This window comes from Arvicola amphibius, chromosome 6 (assembly GCF_903992535.2).
Source record: "Arvicola amphibius chromosome 6, mArvAmp1.2, whole genome shotgun sequence".
In the NCBI taxonomy this organism is placed as follows: Eukaryota; Metazoa; Chordata; class Mammalia; order Rodentia; family Cricetidae; genus Arvicola; species Arvicola amphibius.
This window is the reverse complement of record NC_052052.2, coordinates 142,650,898-142,669,943: the sequence shown is the minus strand read 5'-3', so window position 1 is coordinate 142,669,943 and position 19,046 is coordinate 142,650,898. Positions and strand designations below refer to the sequence as shown.

Genomic DNA, 19,046 nt, shown 5'->3' with positions numbered 1-19,046 from the left:
CTCTGTGAGCTTAAGGCCAGCCTGGTCTACAGAGCAAGTTCCAGGACTACCAAGGTTACACAGAGAAACCACCTTTAAAAAAGTTAAATAAAAAAAGAGAAAGAAAAATCCAAGTACCTCCAGAAGATCTAAGAAGCAGGAACTAGAAAGTGATTCTATCTGAGACACTGAGACATCACTTCTAGAAAAGACTGTCATGGAATCTTCATTGTCACCTTGACTAGCTGTAGAATCACCTGGGAGGGGCATGGCTGGGTGAGGATGCAGATTGTTTCCAGAGACTTTTAACTGGGGAAGGGACGTGTAGCCTTTCGTTGACTGGGGTCCTAGGCTGGATGAAGAGGAAAAGGAAGAAGCCAACTGGACAGCCACCTTCCTCTGATGCCTGAGTGTGGGTGCATGTGACCAGCTGCCCCATGTTCCTATCACTGTGGCTTTCCCACCGTGAGAGATGACACTCTCCAACTGTGAGCCGAAGTGAACTCTTCCTCCCTTACCTGGTTTTCCCGAGGTATCTATCTGGTCACAGCAATGAGAAAGACAACGAACGCAAGGATGAAGGGCCTTTCATTTGTGATCTTTAAATCACCAAGTTCAAGAAGGAAGATACTTAGCCTTGGCAGGACATTTGCCTGAGTCTTGGGAAGAGGAAGGATGGAAAACATGATTCAAAATCCTACCTAAGGAGAAAACTTTTAAAAAACACAAAAAACAAACTAGGGTTCTTGCCGTGCCTTGAGAAGGAAATGATACCTAGATACATAGCACAAGAAAGGTGCTGGGCTTCCGGACCCACCAAAGTGAAGACGGAAGCCCCAGGACTGGTCCGATCACACGGGGAACAGGGGCAGATGCCGGAACGCATAACTAGGCAGCAAGCTTGACTTCTCCAAGCAGAGCCTCCCAAACCAGAGTCACACTCACCAGCCTCGTGCCCCATTCACAAGAACTTGTCCTGAGACTTAGTGCCCTTCACTTTGGTCATCGAGAGTTTGTGTGTCTTAAGTTCCTAGTGCTCTTCAGCTTAGACGTCAAGAATCTTGAGAACTTCCAGCTGGTGGAAAGTGTGCAGGAACAAGTGCATGCTGCCCTGCTGGACTACATGGTTTGCAACTACCCACAGCAAATGGAGAAATTCAGACACCTACATATTTGACTGCCGGAAATCTGGGCAGTCAGCATGCAGGCAGAAGAATACCTCTGCTACAAGCACCTGAATGGGAATGTCCCCTACAATAACCTGCTCATGAGATGCTGCATGCATAAAGAGCTTAAGTCACCACCCCTAGAAGCTTGCTCTTGGAGCAAAGAGACTGGAGGGAGAAGAGGAAGAAAACACAACAATCTGAACTGCTCCAAGCAATGTTGATTACAAACTTGGTTTAAAGACACCGAATTTTAAAAAAGCATAATAATCAAATGCTTAATAGCAAATAAATGCTCTGTCAGGGAATTTGTAGAGCAAACTGTGGATCAAAGGCTTCCCATCCCCCAAAGGGTTCATAAGAAAGACACTGCCATGGGGTGGATTGAACTCACAGACAGAATCCAATACCACATCACAATAAAAACGGACAGAACATTCCTTGTCTATTTATACTGATCTGGTATTAAGAAATTCAGCAGTTGCTTGGTGTTATTAATTGGACGTGTCCAGAATGTCTCCATAGTCAAGCTGAACAACTCTCAAAGAACACACGGGCTGTGCCTTGGCACCCCTCCCTCCTCCCAGAAGGCCCCACACCTTCTGACCTGTGAGCTCTGAAGCTATCCTAAGGACTTGGTTCAGCCACACCCAGTAGTAGCTCCACCAAATCATGAGCGCTGAATGTCCGCCTTAGACCTGCCAGCAGCTAATAAGGACAATGTATAAATATGTCAGCTTGCCATTTTAAGTATGTTCTGAACTTGTTTTGCCATGTGTTCATAATTTAAATAAAAAAACAGGCAGTATCCCCCTTCTATATAAGCGTTAGTTAATATTCAAGAAAATCAAGCAAATTTAAGCAAATACTCTCAGCAAGCAAGCGAGATCTTATTTCTGCTATTTTTGCTGAAATACAGATCTGGCACGGTTGGGTCTTTATAAGAGTTTTTGGCCAAGGGGCTTGTTAGTACACATCCGTCTGTTTAGTCTTCAGGGTTTGTAGTTCACCTAACAATAAAACACTAAACATCTTTTGCTGCGATGTTAAATAGTCACGGTCTAAGGATCTGAAACGCCGAAGCATGTCAAGCAATCCAAATGAAAGTAGGTTGAGATGCAAAGGCAATTATTGGCAGAGCACCTCCTAAATGTGGGATGCAAAAGCGGTGATTCTCACGGCCTGGAAAGACAGTGAAGTCATGCCAATCTCCTGCGAAGGGAAATGGAAGAGAGCAGTACCGGCCTAAGTCATAGGCCAAGGTCTGCTAATAGAATGAAAATGCTGGAGGGCAAGGATGGCAAGCTCTCCAACCAATGCTGTTAGTATTAACACGCGATGGCCACAGGGATGGAAGCCTTGCCTTACTTCCTGGTCCTAACGAGGAGCTGGATCAACATTTATTTAAAATAAAATATTACTACACTAAAGTTTTTCTTTAAAAAATACTACTAAATACATCCATAGGGAGTGGGTTCAAAGGACACACATTAAAAATGTAGATCCATTCCAGTACACAAAAAACACCACCCACCACCAGTGGTGCCATGAAGGACCATTGGCCTGAGCACAGGTTGTGATATGTAACTACTTTTCCAGATAACCCAGAAGTGGCATGTTTCATCTCAAGAAAGCAAGAGGCAGTCAAGATAGGAGGAATATAAAATATTATCAAAAAGGTCACCAGCCATTCAGGTTGTACAAGAACACAAAGCAACTAGTAAACCTTCAGAGGTATGAACAGCCTTGCCTTTAAAATGGTTAACTGAGAAACCCATATGGGTTAAGTAATGGCCTTTAACAGAAGACAAACTGCAGGCTTTAGAACAGCTGGTACAGGAGCAATTAGATGCTCGCCATATTGAAGAATCAACCAGCCTTGGAATTCTCCTGTATTTGTTGTTAAAAAGAAATCTGGAAAATGGAGAATGGTGACAGATCTAAGACCTGTTAACAAGGTTATCCAACCTATGGGCCCTCTACAGTCTGGAATTCCTCTGGCTTCTCTATTACCAAAAGCATGGCCTCTTAGCTATTGATTTAAAGGATTGTTTCTCCACTATACCTTTACAAGAAAAAGGGCGAGAAAGGAATGTTAACCTGGGTATTCCATTGCTACAAATAATAGTATGAAAGAACCTTCTATAACAGATTGTTTTGTATGTACATTTGGTGTTCCTGACTTTTACATCCATGTGATATTCTGGACATTGAGTACCTCCTGAAAGGAGGGCCTCCTAGAAAGTCAAATGGAAGCTCCAGCTGACTCACTCTCTTTGCTGTGCTTGGAATCTCAATAAAGGTGTGTAGTTTAAGGAAGTAGAGAAGGATGCTGGTGGTTTGAGTCCTGGAAAAGAAAGACACACACAGGGGCCTAGGGCAATTGAAGAGTCAAAGTCCTTAGAGTGGAAAAGGACAATTAGGGCTGGCCTTGGGTCCAGAGAGAAGGAAGAGCACTCACTGCTCTTCCAAAAGACTCTCAGATACAGTTGCCAGCCAGTCACACTGGATGGCTTACAACCACCTGTAACTCCACCTCCAGAGGATCCAACAGCTTCTTGTGGCCTCCAAAGACACCTGCACTTATATAGCATACACCTACACACACACACACACACACACACACATTTCTTAAAATAAAATAAATAAGTAGATATGTTTATAGTATCACTACTTGGGGGTAAGGGGACTACCTCTTGGATTTCTAAATATTGACAGAAATCTCCACAGCCTGTTTTCTTTCCGAGAGAGATCACAGTCCACAATGTGTCAATTGCAGCACATGATTGCTTTGGTTGCATTTAAGCTGAGCAATCTGACTTGGGGTCCTCTACCATCAAGCCAAATTCCTTCTCATGTGCATATAATTCAGTTAAGTCCTTAATGATGTCCCATGGCTTTTATCCTGTCTGCTTCTGTATCTTTGTTTAGTCTGATGGATTTGCAACTGACTGATTTCAATCCCTAGGGCTCACGATTCAAGAGTATCTTACACTCTCTTGGGAGCAATGAGACCCTTGGGTAGCATCTCTGAGACAGTCCTATCAGAGGTCTGTCTGTTGACCAAGGGCACTTTCACCTAGAGGCTAAGGGGTGAGAAGGAAGTCAGATTAGTTAGATCAAGGAACTGCCTGGAAGGACAGGGTGGCAGGGTGACCTTGAGGCTCTTGGTGGAGGATTCTATCACATGCCCAGTTAGGTAACACATCCCTCCCTTTACCTCAGCCAGTGTTCTCTCCCTGTCAGACCTAGAGAGGCTGTGCCAGATAGGAAAGAACAAATGTGAAAGCTAAGACCAGTCCTGTCCCATCTTCCTCTCCATGGAGGGTCCAGAGAGGGAAAGAAACTAAGATGGGTCTTTAAGATGGAATAGGTTCTGTATATATATCTGCCTGAACACCTGCATAACATGTATTAGTTTCAAATCATGCCCCTGAAATGAAGCTGAACCAAGTGTGCTGATATGCACCCATAATCCCAGAATCTAAGAGGTGGAAGCTGGAGTATCAGGAGTTCACGATTATTTGTAGCTGCACAGTGTGTGTGTGTGTGTGTGTGTGTGTGTGTGTGTGTGTGTGTGTGTACCACGTGTGTAGGGCACCAGTGGAGGCCAGAAGAAAGGATAGAATTTCCTGAAGCTGGAGTCACAGGTGATTATGAGCTGTCTTTTGTGTGCGTTGGGAGCAGAACACTGGTTCTCTGGAAGAGCAGCAAGTGCTATTAACTGTTGAAAGGTCTCTCTAGCCCTTATTAAACCTTTTAAAACCCATACTACTTATCTTAATAAAGACTGAATTATAATATCTACCAAATGCTTTTACAGGGCATTTCACTGCTATGCAGTTTTTTTGTTGTTGTTATTTCTTTAAATACTACACGTGAGAGTTTCAGTTTTGGAAAAGATGAACAAAAGGATCTGAAGAGATATTCCAATCATGAGAACTTAAGGTTTCATTACCAGGACATATTTAGCCTGAATCACTAAAGCAGCTCCACTAGAAGTAGATGCGGCAGTTTGAACTGGGTTTGTTGGCAGTGAGCCTATAATTAGTATTTGGTTTTGTTTCCAAAAATAATAACTCCCCCACAAAATCATATCATGTCATCTTTCCCAAGGAAAAGCAGCCAATTTTGAGAGAAAAACATCGCTAAGGGTAATTAATTCTCCACTGAGGTTTTCCTATCTCATGTATATTAATTAATATGGGTTTGTGCTGATGAGGAGCAGCAGCAAAGTACCTGATACAGGCCCTGCAGGGCGGAAGTGAAGGCAAACCTAGGTCAAGCAAGGGGAGTTCTCTGGCCTTTGGATTCCTGATACGTGAAACCACAGCCAGCACTAATCCTGGCCTCCATACCCATTCAGCCCTTCGCTATATTTAGGGCAAATTATTGGAGCCTTCACATCAGAGGTTACATTTAATGATGGATGTGAAGTAGTTTAAATTCTCTTCCAACTCAAAACACAGCATCATATTTAGGCAAGATGCAACTGCCTGCAATCTGCAATGTCAAAAAAAAAAAGCAAAAACAAAAAAAAACAAGAAAAACAAAATCAAACTAACCCCAGCAAAACAGCATTTAAAAACAAATAACAGGGAAGAGAGAGGGAACAGCAGGGCATCTGGCCCATGGACAAAGCTTTTAGGTCTGATTTATGGCTACCATAGTGCAACCCCACAAGGTGCCATAAAAAATTCGTGTGGATATTCTACACTAAAAGATAAAGACGAAAGTTGTGTGGATGGTAGTGGTACAAGCCTTTAGTCACACCAATCAGGAGGCAGAGGCGTGCAGATCTCTGTGAGTTCAAGGCCAGCCTGTTCTACAGAGTGAGTTCTAGGACAGCTAGGGCTACACAGTGAAACCCTGTTTCAAAACAAAACAAAACAAAAAGATAAGGACAAGATATTTTCTCTTCAAGAAGACAAAGCTTATTACTTTTTTATTTATTCATTCATTTGTTAATTCATTTATTTATTTTGAACATAGGCACTGTGTAGCTCTCACTGTCCTGCAACTTTCCGTGTAGACCATGTTGGCCTTGAACTCACAGAGGTTTGATTGCCTTTGCCTCTTTAGTACTGGAATTAAAGGTATGCCTCCACAGCTAGCGACAAGGCATTTTTAAAAGGGGAAAGAGTCACTGTAAACTATTTCCCAGGTGATCTCCCACAGCAGTCCAGGCAGAGAGAAATGGGGACAGTGATCTCCTTCTGACTTACCCATTCCTCATGGCAAAACCACAAGATGGCAGTAAATCCTGCTTCATTAGCTTAGGGACGCCGTACAGAATTGTTAAAGTTATTCTACAGTTCACCTAGCACCAGTGACTTTCTTCCTTCCTTAGGGCTCTTCTTCCCCAATACATTAAAAAAAAAAAAAAAAGACTCTAAGATCGTCTTGTTTTTTTCTTGGCTGCAGTCAAAACTGCTCACCTACCTGTGACAAGTTTGATGTGTCATAGTTATTGGCTGTTTTGTGCTAAAATTGGTTGACCCATGCCAAAACTGCCTTGTGCTCCCAATGAGGTCATCTTTGGTGAGCTGGATCTTTCTTCGTGTACACACAAACTCTCATCCCTCATTCCTAGGATCTCTCTTGATTGTGTTCCAAGCAGCTCTTTCCTAAGAGAATTTGATTGTACTGTGGGCTTGGGTGGCCCCCCTCTGATGATTCTTCTATAGCCAAGCCAAGGTGGATTTGCTCCTAGGCTTGGAATCACTATTATGCAAACAGGAATTCCCCTGTGGGCATCTCCTCACCTCCAGAGTAGAAGCTCACACAGATTGAGGGTGATTCATGCTCCCCAACTGTAAAACAGGGAACACATACCTACTCATTCGAGGTGCTTACACTTTTGCCTGAAACAAAGTGAGCTCTTCATTAATTAAAGGCTCTCATCACAAAATATTAATAATTTATGATATTATGAGTGTCCATTGCTACACCTATAGCATTTAGTTGCTAGTCATAGGTAGGGCCTGAAAATGATATGTAATAGAAGGCACTACAGAAAGCTATGATGAGCCCACACCTTGCTGGGTTTTCAGGAGGCAGTGGGCAGTCAGTCAGTAGATGGAACATGCTTCTATTTCTATCTTATTCAGCCTAATGCTTCCTTCTTCCTGCAGCCTCTGGATGGGGTAAGGGGGTAGTAAAGGTGGGGAGGTTTCTCCTCTCGGGTGCTGTTTCTCTTTGGTCATTTCCACTATTTTCTAAAGTTGAGATTGGTTGAAAGATCTTCACTGGTAAGCTAATTGCTCTTCCAGGCTGTGATTCTTCCTTGTGGTTCATTAGGAGCCCAGGTATACAATAATTTAACCCATTCCAGGGAGAAGGAATCAACCATCCCACATACTCCTCAGAGCTTTTCACTGCTGTGTAAAGCTAACCTATTAAGACAACGGTTACCATCTGTGCCTGTCTTAGGGCTTCTCTTGCTGTGAAGGGGCACCATGTCCACAGCAACTCTTATAAGGAAAACATTTATCTGTAGTGGCTCACTTACAGTTTCAGAGGTTAGGTCCATTAACTTCACCATGGCGGGGAGCATGGTGGCATGCAGGCAGACACGGTGCTGGCTATTTCTTGATCAGAAGGCAACAGGAAATGGTCTGAGTGTCACACTGAGGGAACCGTGAGCAAAGAGACCTCAAAGCCTCTACCCACTAGTAGCACATTTCCTTCAATAAGGCTCTAACTCCTAATAGTTGCCACTCCCTTTGGGGGTATTTTCTTTCACACGTCATAGTGCCCGTGTATAAAGACATGTTGGAAATCAGAAAAAGAGTCACGGGGGTCTGGTGGTTAGTCTGAATGCAATTGGCTTAGGGAAACTCAGGGCATGGCACGATTAGGAGGTGTGGCCTTGTTGAAGTGGGTGTGGCCTTTGAAGGAAGTGTGTCACCGTGGGGGGCCTACTTTGAGGTCTTTTATTTCAGCTAGCCTCTCAACTCAAACTAGTTTACAGTAGGAAATTACTAACAGCCAAGCTTGCCTAACTGTAACAGGGTAAAGGTTTCTCTAACTTGTCTCAGCCGAAGCCGTCTTTGGTTTTCTAACCCCTGCCCTGAAAAGTCCCTGAGGGAAAGCAACCTGCCCTCTTCTAGAAACTCAAGGGTGGGAAAAGCCCCAGCTAAACTGCACGATTCTTGGCTCTTCTTGCTAAACTGATGGCTTACTTCCTCCTGCAACTGCCAACCAGGTTGTAGTTTTTTCTGTGTTCTTTTGTCTTTAAAAACTCCTTGAAAAATACATTTGGGGATGCTCTGTGAAAAGTGTTTTTCTTCAGGCAGTCACTGGCCAACTTAATATACAGGCTCTTAATTTGAACTTTGGTTATAAGGGTGGTCTCTGGGTTTTTACTCCTTAACACCAATGACCTATAGACCTGACAAGGCTACATGCCTGATAAACTTTAAAATAAGCAGAATGTAAAATGCTGAGATCATGCACGTGCGCGCGCGCGCGCACACACACACACACACACACACATACACACACACCCTCTTTGCTGAAAACACAAATGTAAGCAGCAAAGGAAATGAAAAGCTTAGAGGGAGAAAGACAGGGTCCAGATTATCTACAAAATGAATAATCCTCCTGATTATTCAGCCAGTGACGAAAGGGAAGAAGGGACTTGTATCGGGTTTATAAAAGCTGTTCTCTGTGCTCAGTGTGCCCACCATTCTGGACTGACGCCTAGCTTTGCCAAGTAGTACAATGAATGACCACGCTTCCATTACTCCGAGTCTAAGTGCTCTTATTATGAAATGGGGGTCTCTGTCTCTCACACAACCAAGTGTTCAGACACATGAACCCTGTAGGGAACAATTTATATCCAAATCCCAGCAGGGATCTAACTCCTCATTTTTATTCTGATACGGCTAATGAAGTACAGTCCTAATATTCCTGGGGGAAGCAGAGCTCCTGATACTGAACCTCAGATGAATCCTTGCCCATCATAAAAACAAAATGTCACCCTGTAGCCTGTCCTATAGCGAACTGAACCTTCGTTTTGGAAGTTTGTACCCAAGAAAAGCAGGACTAAACACACAACTACCTAGCTCAGTTTTCAGCATCGTCCTCTCCCCTCGGTGGAAAGTTGATTCCTGGAGTGTTTTGATCATCACCTTTTCGACATGGAAGACAAGAATAAGGGCTCAGTGGTAAGAGTGCTTGCCTAGCAAAGGATGTTGGGTTTGAGATGCCCCGTGTACACATGCTGAAAAGATAGAAGGGAAAGGGGGCAAGGCTGAAAATAGAGAAGTGGGTAGCATCCGTGTCTTGGTAGGAAGTACAATAGATGATGGCTAGGATAAACCAGAAGAGAGCACAGAGAGGAGACTGTGCATGTGGTCTTGTAAGCAGCTACTGAAACAGAAGGGATGAAAGGAAGAAAGGGATGAGCCACCGTCCTGAGGACGACTGAAAGGTTGAGAACTGCTGGCTCAGCTGTAGAGCCTTAGTGTCCAAGATACTGTGAGTGACCCCCCCCCCCCGCACGGGAGACGGGGTGGGGAAGTAACAACGCTAACAACGTGGAGGTGTGAAGGACACAGACATTTGATGGGAGCGGTTAAAAGATCCAGAGTGTGAAAGTAAGGATATGGGTGACAGCCGATCAATCACTGCCGAAATCCAACACCAGGGACCAAAGTCCTTGACGCAGTGTTGCTACAGGGAGGCGCAGCTACGCAAGAGATTCGCGCAGCTCTCTTCCGACCCTCGAAAGCCAACCCTTCCCTAAAGAGCTCAGGGACCGAAATCATCTTTCCATGGTGCATTTGCGCTGCACAGTTATCCCGGAGAAGGCCGAGTTCCAGCGAGCAGCAACGCAGCCCGCGGGCTTCCCAGCCGTGTCTGCGGAGAGGGCGAGCGCGCCGGCGAAGGCCCGCCCCTTGGGCGCAGCGGGAGGCTGCCTGCGCGCTGCACTGCGGCTGCGCGGCCGGGCGCGCGCGGAGGGGGGCGGGGACAGCGGAAGGCGCGGCGGCTACGGTGTGAGGAGGCGAGCCGGCGGGAGGCGGGGGCGCCCAACGGCGGGCGTCGGGGGGCGGGGGCGGGGCGGCGCTGCGGCGCGAGGCCCTGAAGTGAGGCGACGCGATGCTGGAGACCCTGCGCGAGCGGCTGCTGAGCGTGCAGCAGGATTTCACCTCCGGGTGAGGTACGGGGTGGGCGACCCAGAGGGCAGTGGGGCTGCCTGCCTCGTCGGGTCGGCGCGCTATCGCGCATCGGCGTCTCGGCGCCTGGGCGACAACGAACTTCCCAGCGCTCCCGGCGGCGGCCCCGAGTCTCTTGATCCCAGCGGGCGGGATGCCCCTCCTGCCGGGTCGGCGGGACAGCGTTGCTCAGCGGGCCAAACAGGTCACGTGAGGGGCTGTGTCTCCGCACTGGGAAGCCCGCGGCCCTTCCCGGGGCAGGATCCACCCGGGACCCGCCTCCCTCTCCGGCTTCTGCTCCGACACCCAGCGGGGTCGGCCCGAGCCTTAGCCAGGCTAGCCCGCCTGTTGTGCTCCTTCTCTGCCTTTGCCCTGGTTTTTAACGCCTGGATGAGATAGCTGGGCAGAGGGACGGAGCTGGGTCGAAACTGTTGACACCCTGAGTTGCCCAAACTTTGTACGTCCCAGGGGAACCTTCGCAATCTCCAGGCTCTGCCCACTCGAGCTCCTGTTAAGCCGGAATGTTAGGGAAGGGGTCATTAAAAGACTCCCCAGGTGTTTGCGATGCGCTACAAAGTCAGGGAACGTGACGGGATGCCAGGCTGCCTAAGCACTCGTGCAGGATTTTACCACTTAACCTAACGAAGTTCCTCGGTCTCCTGCCTCTGCTTCTGCGACTTAAAAATGATAGTGATGGTGCATAGCTCATAGAGTTAATGGGACTGTTATATGTGCAGCAAGCGCTGTTTGTTGTGGTCTTTAGTATTTAATTCATTGCAGCTTTTATTGCCTTACAAAAAGTGTCACCTTTAGAAAGGATCCGCCATCTCTTTGGTTTGTTCATTTTTTGTTTGTTTGTTTTGAGACGGCGTCTTATACTCTAACCCAAATTGGCCCTGAATTGTTAGGAAATACTTCTGCCTCAGTGCTGGGATTCCAGGCATCCACCGCCATGACCTGATGGTCAGTCATGTGTTTGGAGAATCTTCCTGATATGAGGGCACTGTAGTCACGATGCTACTTTAATAATTGATGGGGAAAACGTTAGCTGAGCTTTCATCTCGTGAGCGAAAAAAAATGTTTTTTAAAATGTTTGCCTGTTGGCAAATATTTGAAGTTTCCAACATATATTGGAATATGTATATTGCTATATATGTGTCATTACTGACGATTTTAGCTTTGTGTTCTTATCAGTATTAATTATGAGTGCCTAAGGAATTATTCAGTGATGTCTTACTGCATGCTTGCATCTTTTTAAACTATAAATTTAGGAAAAGCAACTTTTTTTTTGAGTGTAAACTTAACTTCAATGTATTGCTCTGATAGCCTGCTTGTAACATGACAGTGGCCATGAGTAAAACCCACTTGAATACCCTTCTGTTACTACTTCAGGAAACTCTTTAGTGGCTCAGCGTCCCTTTTGGTAGTTGCTAGGAGCATAGATCACATGATTGTCTCATAGCCCGTTCTTATGCCTGATGTTTGCTTAGAAAGCTTCTTGCTTAGGAATGTGAACTCTGGACTGCTCAGCCCAACTCCGTCTTCTGAGACCTGGTAGATTTAAAAATTTAGTTTAGTTAGGGGTAGGAGCTGAGGATATGTGATCAGGAGCCCCTGGGAAGTAATGCCATAGCCTGAAACAGGCTTAGTGTTAGACATCCTGAGAAAGTCTTGTTCCTCGTGGTTTCTTACATCTCAGCTTCCTCTCTGCACAGGTTACTTAGCTGACAGGCCAGGAGACTGTGCCATTATCCTGTTACCTGGCAGAAATAACAATCTTTGAATCATGTGTGTCTCCCAAGGAAAATGCAACTCTGACTGCTGATACTAACTTTGGTCAGGTCCTCAATTTCCTACTCAATCTTTTTTTTTTTTTTTTCCCCTGAGGGAATAACAAAACAAAAACCATCTTTCCAACTCTTTCATGTTCCTGCTTTAGGGCTACCTATTCTGTTTTACATGCTTGGTCATTTTGGCCTTGGCTAAGAAATTAAACACAATCCACATTTCTGTGGTAATAAGCACTGAGGGGTTTCTTTGAAAAAAGTCATGACAGTCAGCTTCAAGACTATAATATTGAACCTGTTCCTGTAGGATCCTTGGTAGTTAGAACAAGTGTTCTGCAGACAGAGCGGCTGTCTTCTAAAACAGTTTCTAATATCCTGTGCTCAGATTTCAGTCGATAGGTTTTCTGAGTTTGCTGTATGCAGTGTTATTCCTAACAGCAGGGGCAGGGACTCAGTTTCTGCTCATTGTCAGTTTTCGAAAACTCATAGAGCTGGCAAATTATCTTTTTAAACTTTTTCCCATGTGTATGTTTGTGTGTGTCTGTATATGATGTCATGTGTATGCAGGTGCCTGCAGAGGGGAGATGAGAGCATGGGATCCCTTGGAACTGGGTAAGTGACGAGCAGGTAGTGAGCAGCCACATGGTTGCTGGGAACAAAACTCGAGTCCTTTGGAAGAACAAGTCCTCTTAACTGCTGAGACACACTCCACCACCATCCCCCCAAACAGCACTATTTTTATTGTTCTCCTAAGAGAATGACACCTTAGTGACTAAATCATGTCCAGCGGTGTCCTCCATGACTCTCCTCTAAGCCAGGAAACTGACATCTTGTGGATGTAAACTGCATCCCAAGTGCAAAGAATGATCTCAGCTGAGCTTGTTGAGTATTTCCAGGACCCCTCCTCACCTGCGGATCCCGCCTGCTCGCCACCACCTGTTATATTCAGTGCTGCCTTAATTTGTGCATGGCATCCAGAGGGGGGCTGGTTAGCTGGAGAAGGGCTAGAGGATAAAGGCTTTCCAGGTGCAGTCTGTTGCGGGGAAGAATGCACCCACACTCCTGTAAGTAACGCCTCACCTGCTCTAAGGAAGCTCAATAAAACTAACTGGTTTCCCCAGTGTGTACTTTGTAGATAACATGTCTTGGCTTGTCATTGGGATGCTAGGGGGAGGGGGTAAACATTTGTTTAGTCTCTCCCAGAGAAGGAATTTTAGTTACAAGGCTATATTATCTACATTCCATTCAGACTTAGCAGGAACAAGATAGAAATTACAGATGGTCTGGAGGAACCTGGGTTGTCCTTAGGCTTTTAGCCTCTTATTTTTCAGTACTGGGTGTCTTGGAGTTTCCATTGCTGTGAAAAGACACCATGACCATAGGAACACTTACAAAGGAAAACATGTTTTTAGATTTATTTATTATGTATACAATGGTCTGCCTGCATGTGTCCCTGCAGACAGAAGTTGGCACCAGATCTTATTACCGGTGGTTGTGAGCCACCATATGGTTGCTGGGAATTGAACTTAGAACCTCTGGAAGAGCAGTCAGTGCTCTTAACCACTGAGCCTTCTCTCCAGTCCCTAAAGGAAAACATTTAATTGAAGTGGCTTGCTTACAGCTCAGAGGTACAGCATTATCATCATGGTGGGAAGCAAGGCAGCATGCAGGCAGACCTGGTGCTGGAGCTAAGATTCCTTACACCTTGATCCAAAGGCAACTAGAAGTGAACTGAAACATTGGGAGTGGCTTAAGCATTTATAAGCTCTCAAGCCCACCTCTAAAGTGACACCCTTACTCCTCCAAGACCACACCTCCCAATAGCACCTCCTTTTAAGGGCATTTTCTTTCAAACAACCATATTCCACTCCCTGGACCCAAAGTTGTGTAGCCATATCATAATGCAAAAATGCATTTAGTTCAATTTCTAAAGTCCCTATAGACTATCACACTCTGAACAATGTTTTAAAGTCCAAAGTCTCTTCTGAGATTCATGCAATCTGTCATCCTCTGTAAAAATCAAAATAAAGAAGCAGATCACATACTTCCAACATATGATGGCACAGGATATCATTACCATTTCAAAACATAGAGAAGAGAGCGTCGTAAAGAAATACTAAACCAAAGCAAGACCAAAAACCAGTTGGGCAAACTACAAACTCTTTATCTCCATGTCTGATGTCAAAATGCTCTTCAGATCTCCAATTCCTTTCAGTTTTGTTGATTCAACATACTTTCTTGGGCTGGTTCTACTCCCTGGACAGGTATCCCGTGGCTCTGGCATCTCCAGCATCTTGGGGTTTCCAAGGCAATCCAGTCTTCAACTTCACAGCTTCACACAGTGGCCTCTCTAGGCCTCCATTCAGGGATATCCCTGACACATGCCTGGCATCAACATCTTTCCTTTGTCTTGAAAGCAAATTCCACAGCCCATTTCTTCTGTCCTTAACTCCAGAACCACGTGGCCAAAGCTGCTAAGTTCTACTGCTTGCTGGGGCTGGAATGTGGCTCCTTGTTCAATTATATCTTCACCAACTTTCTATTTTTGATGGGTTCCTTCACTGCCTAAACTTGGCTGTCCTGAAACTGGATCTGTAGATCAGGTTAGCCTTGAGCTCAGAGCTCTTTCAATTACGTCTTCACTAGCTTTTTGTTTTCTGATGATTTCTTTCACTGCTTAAGTTTGACTGCTCTGTAGACCAGGCTGGCCTCAAACTCGAGATCTGCCATCCTCTGCCTTCTCAGTGCTGGGATTAAAGGTGTGTGCTGCCACCATGCATGCTCTAAGATTTTCTTCCATTCCTTTTCATAATTTAGCTGGTGGGATCTTGCTCTGAGGTCACCACTCCCTTCATTCCATTTCTTAATCTGTTTATCTCCTTGAACACAGGATTTAGCTCCATTCCACTTCCTAGGGACCCTTTTCTCCTCAAATATTGTTCCTTGCTCAGCTTGTTCCTTTTCATTCTATATCATCATTAGAGTTAACACTAAACCACACAACAGAGTCTATTCTAGGCTGTTTTGAGATTTTCTCTTCCAAGGGAATTAATCCAAAACTCTTCACTTTAGCCTCAGGCAAACTTTTCAGACAAGGGTAAAAAGCAGCCACATTCTTCACCAAAATATCTTAAGAGCAATTTATAGGCAACATACTAAAATTCTCCTCTGGAACCTCTTGAGTCAGTCCCTCACAGTTCAAATCACTCCTAGCATCATTGCTGCTACTGTTAGGCCCATGAAAGCATTCCACTGCTTTCCTAATCCAAACTCCCAAAGTCTAAATTCCTCAAACAAAAGCATGATCATGCCAATCACAACAATACCCCAGTCCCTGGTACTTCTGTCCTAGTTAGGGTTTCTATTACTAAGAAGAGACACCATGACCATGATAACTCTTATAAAGGAAAACATTTAATTGGGTTGACTCACTTACAGTTCAGAGGTTTAGTCTATTATCATCATAGTGGGAAGCCTAGCAGCTTGCAAGCAGACATGGTGCTGGAGAAGGAGCTGAGAGTTCTTAAATCTTTACCCACAGGCAACAAGAAGTGGTCTAAGACACTGGGTGTGGTTTGAGCATATATGAGACTTCAAAGCCTGCCTCCAGTGTGACATACTTCTCCAATCAGACCGTACCTACTCCAACAAGACCACACCCCCAACAGTGCCACTCCCTATGGGGGCCATTTCCTTTCAAACTACCACACTTGGTAGTTCGAACATGCCAGGCAAGTGCCTTACTGCTGAGCACCATCACCAGTCCTTGTGGTCTTTCCTCGTAAACTTATCCATGGTACCAGCACCAGGAAAAACCTAGTGTTTTGGTTATATCATGTTCTTTCTCCCTAAGTGGTTAGCAGGCAAACCCAAAAGCCTTAGAACTGGAGGACATTAACTCTGGGTCTTTTTACTTCTGATTTTTGTTTTCATTTGATTTGGTTCTTGGAGCCATTTTAGGGGGTTCCTGTAGAAACAGGTTTTTTTGTTTGTATATTGTTTTAGACTGGATTGGCTCTGTGGGGAAACCATTGGAAGTACAGACTTTGAATTCACTGGTTCTTTTAACCTATGAGCATTTATGAACAAAAAAATTTAAATACTATATATGTAAATCTCTTCAGGGAACAGAAACACAAATTTCCTGAAGGTTTATGACTATATATTACAGGCTTGTGTTTCCTGTTTGTCATGCTTTCAAAGGCACCACTGCCCCCAACTCTTGTTGAATATCTTCATTCTTTTCTCTTCTTCTATAGTTTTAAATTGTGCAAAGAGTATCTAATACTTTAGTTTATAGTGTGATCTGTAGACAAAACTTTGCTAGAGATGTTGACCTTTCTAGGATTTCTTTATTTCCTTATTTTTTAGGTTCTGGGAGTAGAACCCAAGACCTTGTGGTAGGCAAGCAATATGTCACTAAGTTACTCCTTCAGCTGATAGGTCCTTCCTATATATAAGAGGTATGTGTATGTGTGTGCAAGTGCATGTATGTACCTGTGTGTGGAGACAATAGTTAGTACCAGGTGCCTTTCTCTTTTGCTTTCTACCTTTATTTTTTCAGATTTACTTATTTTGTTTTATGTGTGTATTTGCCTGCATGTATGTGTGAAGTACCCTTTTCATAGTTGTTTTTAAGGTTTGTGAGGCCATATGCTCAGTTTTGCATAGTATATACCAAGAAATGTTTGTGTATTGGGCTAGATCTGGCAGCTACCAAAGTTACAGAAGCAGCTTCCCACCCTGGTAGGAATGAGCTGAATGTTAAAAGACACCCGTGATGTGCTTTGTGAGCCCACAGGAAGGAGTCCTTGATTGGGTGCATTCACTGAAGGTTTCTAAGGTGGACCTTGAAGAATGAAGATGGATTATTATAGGTTTCCGTAAAGGTGCTGGAGAAATGGAAGCCGTTTAAGGAGATGTAGCTGGGAGGGAAGTTCAGGACCTGGGAACAGAGAATTTTTCATGCTTTGCTCAATCTATGAAAGATTTATCCTGTGCTTTGTGTCAGACCCTGTTTAGGTACTGGGGCTATAGCACAGAACATCTGGACTAATGGCAGGAGGCAGATTATTTAGAAGGTCAGAGCTGTTGTGGCTAACAGATTAAGGGACGGGCCTACGTGTATTTTTGTGTTTGGGGTCAGGGATGGCGAGCAGAGAGGAGGAGATGATGAGCGCTGGCAGACGTGTAAGAGAGGAACAATGTGCCAGGCAGTGGGCGAGCTTGTCAGCAGTGAGAAGTGAAACGAAAAGGCCTAGAACTTGTGAGTGTTGATTTGTACTATCTCTTTTTGTTGCTTTGTTTGAGACAGGGTTTCTCTGTATAACTTTGGAGCCTGTCCTGAAACTTGCTCTGTAGACCACACTGACCTCGAACTCATAAGAGATTCACCTGCTTCTGCCTCCCGAGTACTGGGATTGTGTGCGCCACCACTGCCCAGTGATTTGTAGCATCTTAGATAAGTGATGGCATTATGCCAACATAAAGAACAAGAAAAGACTTGAGGGGAAAGGAGCAGTTGATAGTGGTTTCGTGAAGTAGCCCTTGAGATCTGAGGAGCTCTTGGAAATTGAAGGTACCCTTAGGAGAGGGGTCAGAAATGAAGCAATGTGTTTGAGATTCATTAGGGCAAAGGTGGTTTGAAATTATTTTCCCTTTTCTGAGTTTGTGCCACTTTGGTGTGCATTTGTGAGGTTGTGAAGCTTAAGGGGGTCATATAAACTTTTAAATATGATAGTTTTTCTTTGAGATCAGACCCCCTCCACCCTGTGTCTGTATGTGTCTGTCTGTCTGTGCCACTACAAAATAAGAGAGATATGGAACATAATAAATTGGATTTTGATTTGTAAACAGAATTTAAAAGTGGACTAGCAGATGGTTGAATGTGATTTAAAGACTTGTGTTTTACGACAAAATATGCTGACTTGCAGGTTTTGTAGTTTTTGTCAAAGCAACCACTGTCCCTTTTCCTGCTACCTTGTAGGCAAGGTGGGAATTGATGGGCATGCAAATGAAATGCTGTCCATACAAACCAGTGCAGTTGAGCCAGCTAGCAGATCTCTCTGTCACTGGTACATCAGGAAGCTCTATGGTATTCCACCCTGGTTCAGTAATGTCATAGCTATTTGATGTGCATGTGGTTTGTGTCCATGTCTATGTGGATGTGAATGAGTGCAGACGGAGGGCCATCTGGGTTTTCCTTTAATCACTTTCCACCTTGTTTTGTTTTTGAGACAGGGTCTCTCACTGAACCTGGGTCTCATCAGTTCCTCCAGGCTGGCTGACCTGTGAGCTCCAGGGATGTGTCTGTCTCTGCTTCCGCAGTGCTAGTATTACCGATGCTTCCTCTGCTTTTACATGGATTCTAGGGATCTCTAACTCTGAGGCCAGTCTGGTCTACATAATGAGTTCCAGGATGGCAAGAGCTACAAAGTTAAACTATGTCTTCAAAACAAACAAAAAGAAAGAACTTAAAGAAGAATAATAGTGATTGTAACCCCACATCTTTTTCTTTGTTAAAATTTCCTCTTTCTTGTGCTCTTGTTTTTTGTTTTTGTTTTTTCAAGACAGGTTCTCTGTATCTTTGGCACCTGCCCTGGAACTAGCTGGTCTCTAACTCACAGAGAACCTCTTGCCTCTGTTTACCGAATGCTGGAATTAAAGGCACACGCCACCACTGCCTGGCTTCTTCTTGCATTTTATTCTAAATTTTGGTACCTTGATATACATATATACATACGTGTGCGTATGTGTGTACGTGTGTATGTGTGTGTGTATTGGAGAACGTATGATGAGAAATGAGTAAAGAGTTTATTGTTAGAGAAAACATTTTTTGAGACAAGATCTCAGGCTGGCCTTGGACCCTTAGTCATCCTACCTTAGCTTCCCTGCTGAGATTGCAGGCATGTGCTTTCATGTCTAATTTAAAATCATTTTCTAAAATGAAAACT

At 44.5% G+C, this 19,046-nt stretch overlaps 1 protein-coding gene across 1 annotated transcript in view; it reads left to right on the top strand.

Annotated features, from left to right (window-relative positions):
- The first annotated feature begins 10,200 nt into the window (after positions 1–10,200).
- Dtnbp1 (dystrobrevin binding protein 1) overlaps positions 10,201–19,046 on the top strand; it is a 107,482-nt gene continuing 98,636 nt past the window's right edge. Inside the window, exon 1 of the mRNA XM_038335119.2 lies at positions 10,201–10,306. Coding sequence (XP_038191047.1) covers positions 10,251–10,306 — 56 coding nt within the window. The 5' untranslated portion in view covers positions 10,201–10,250. The remainder of the gene's footprint in view (positions 10,307–19,046) is intronic.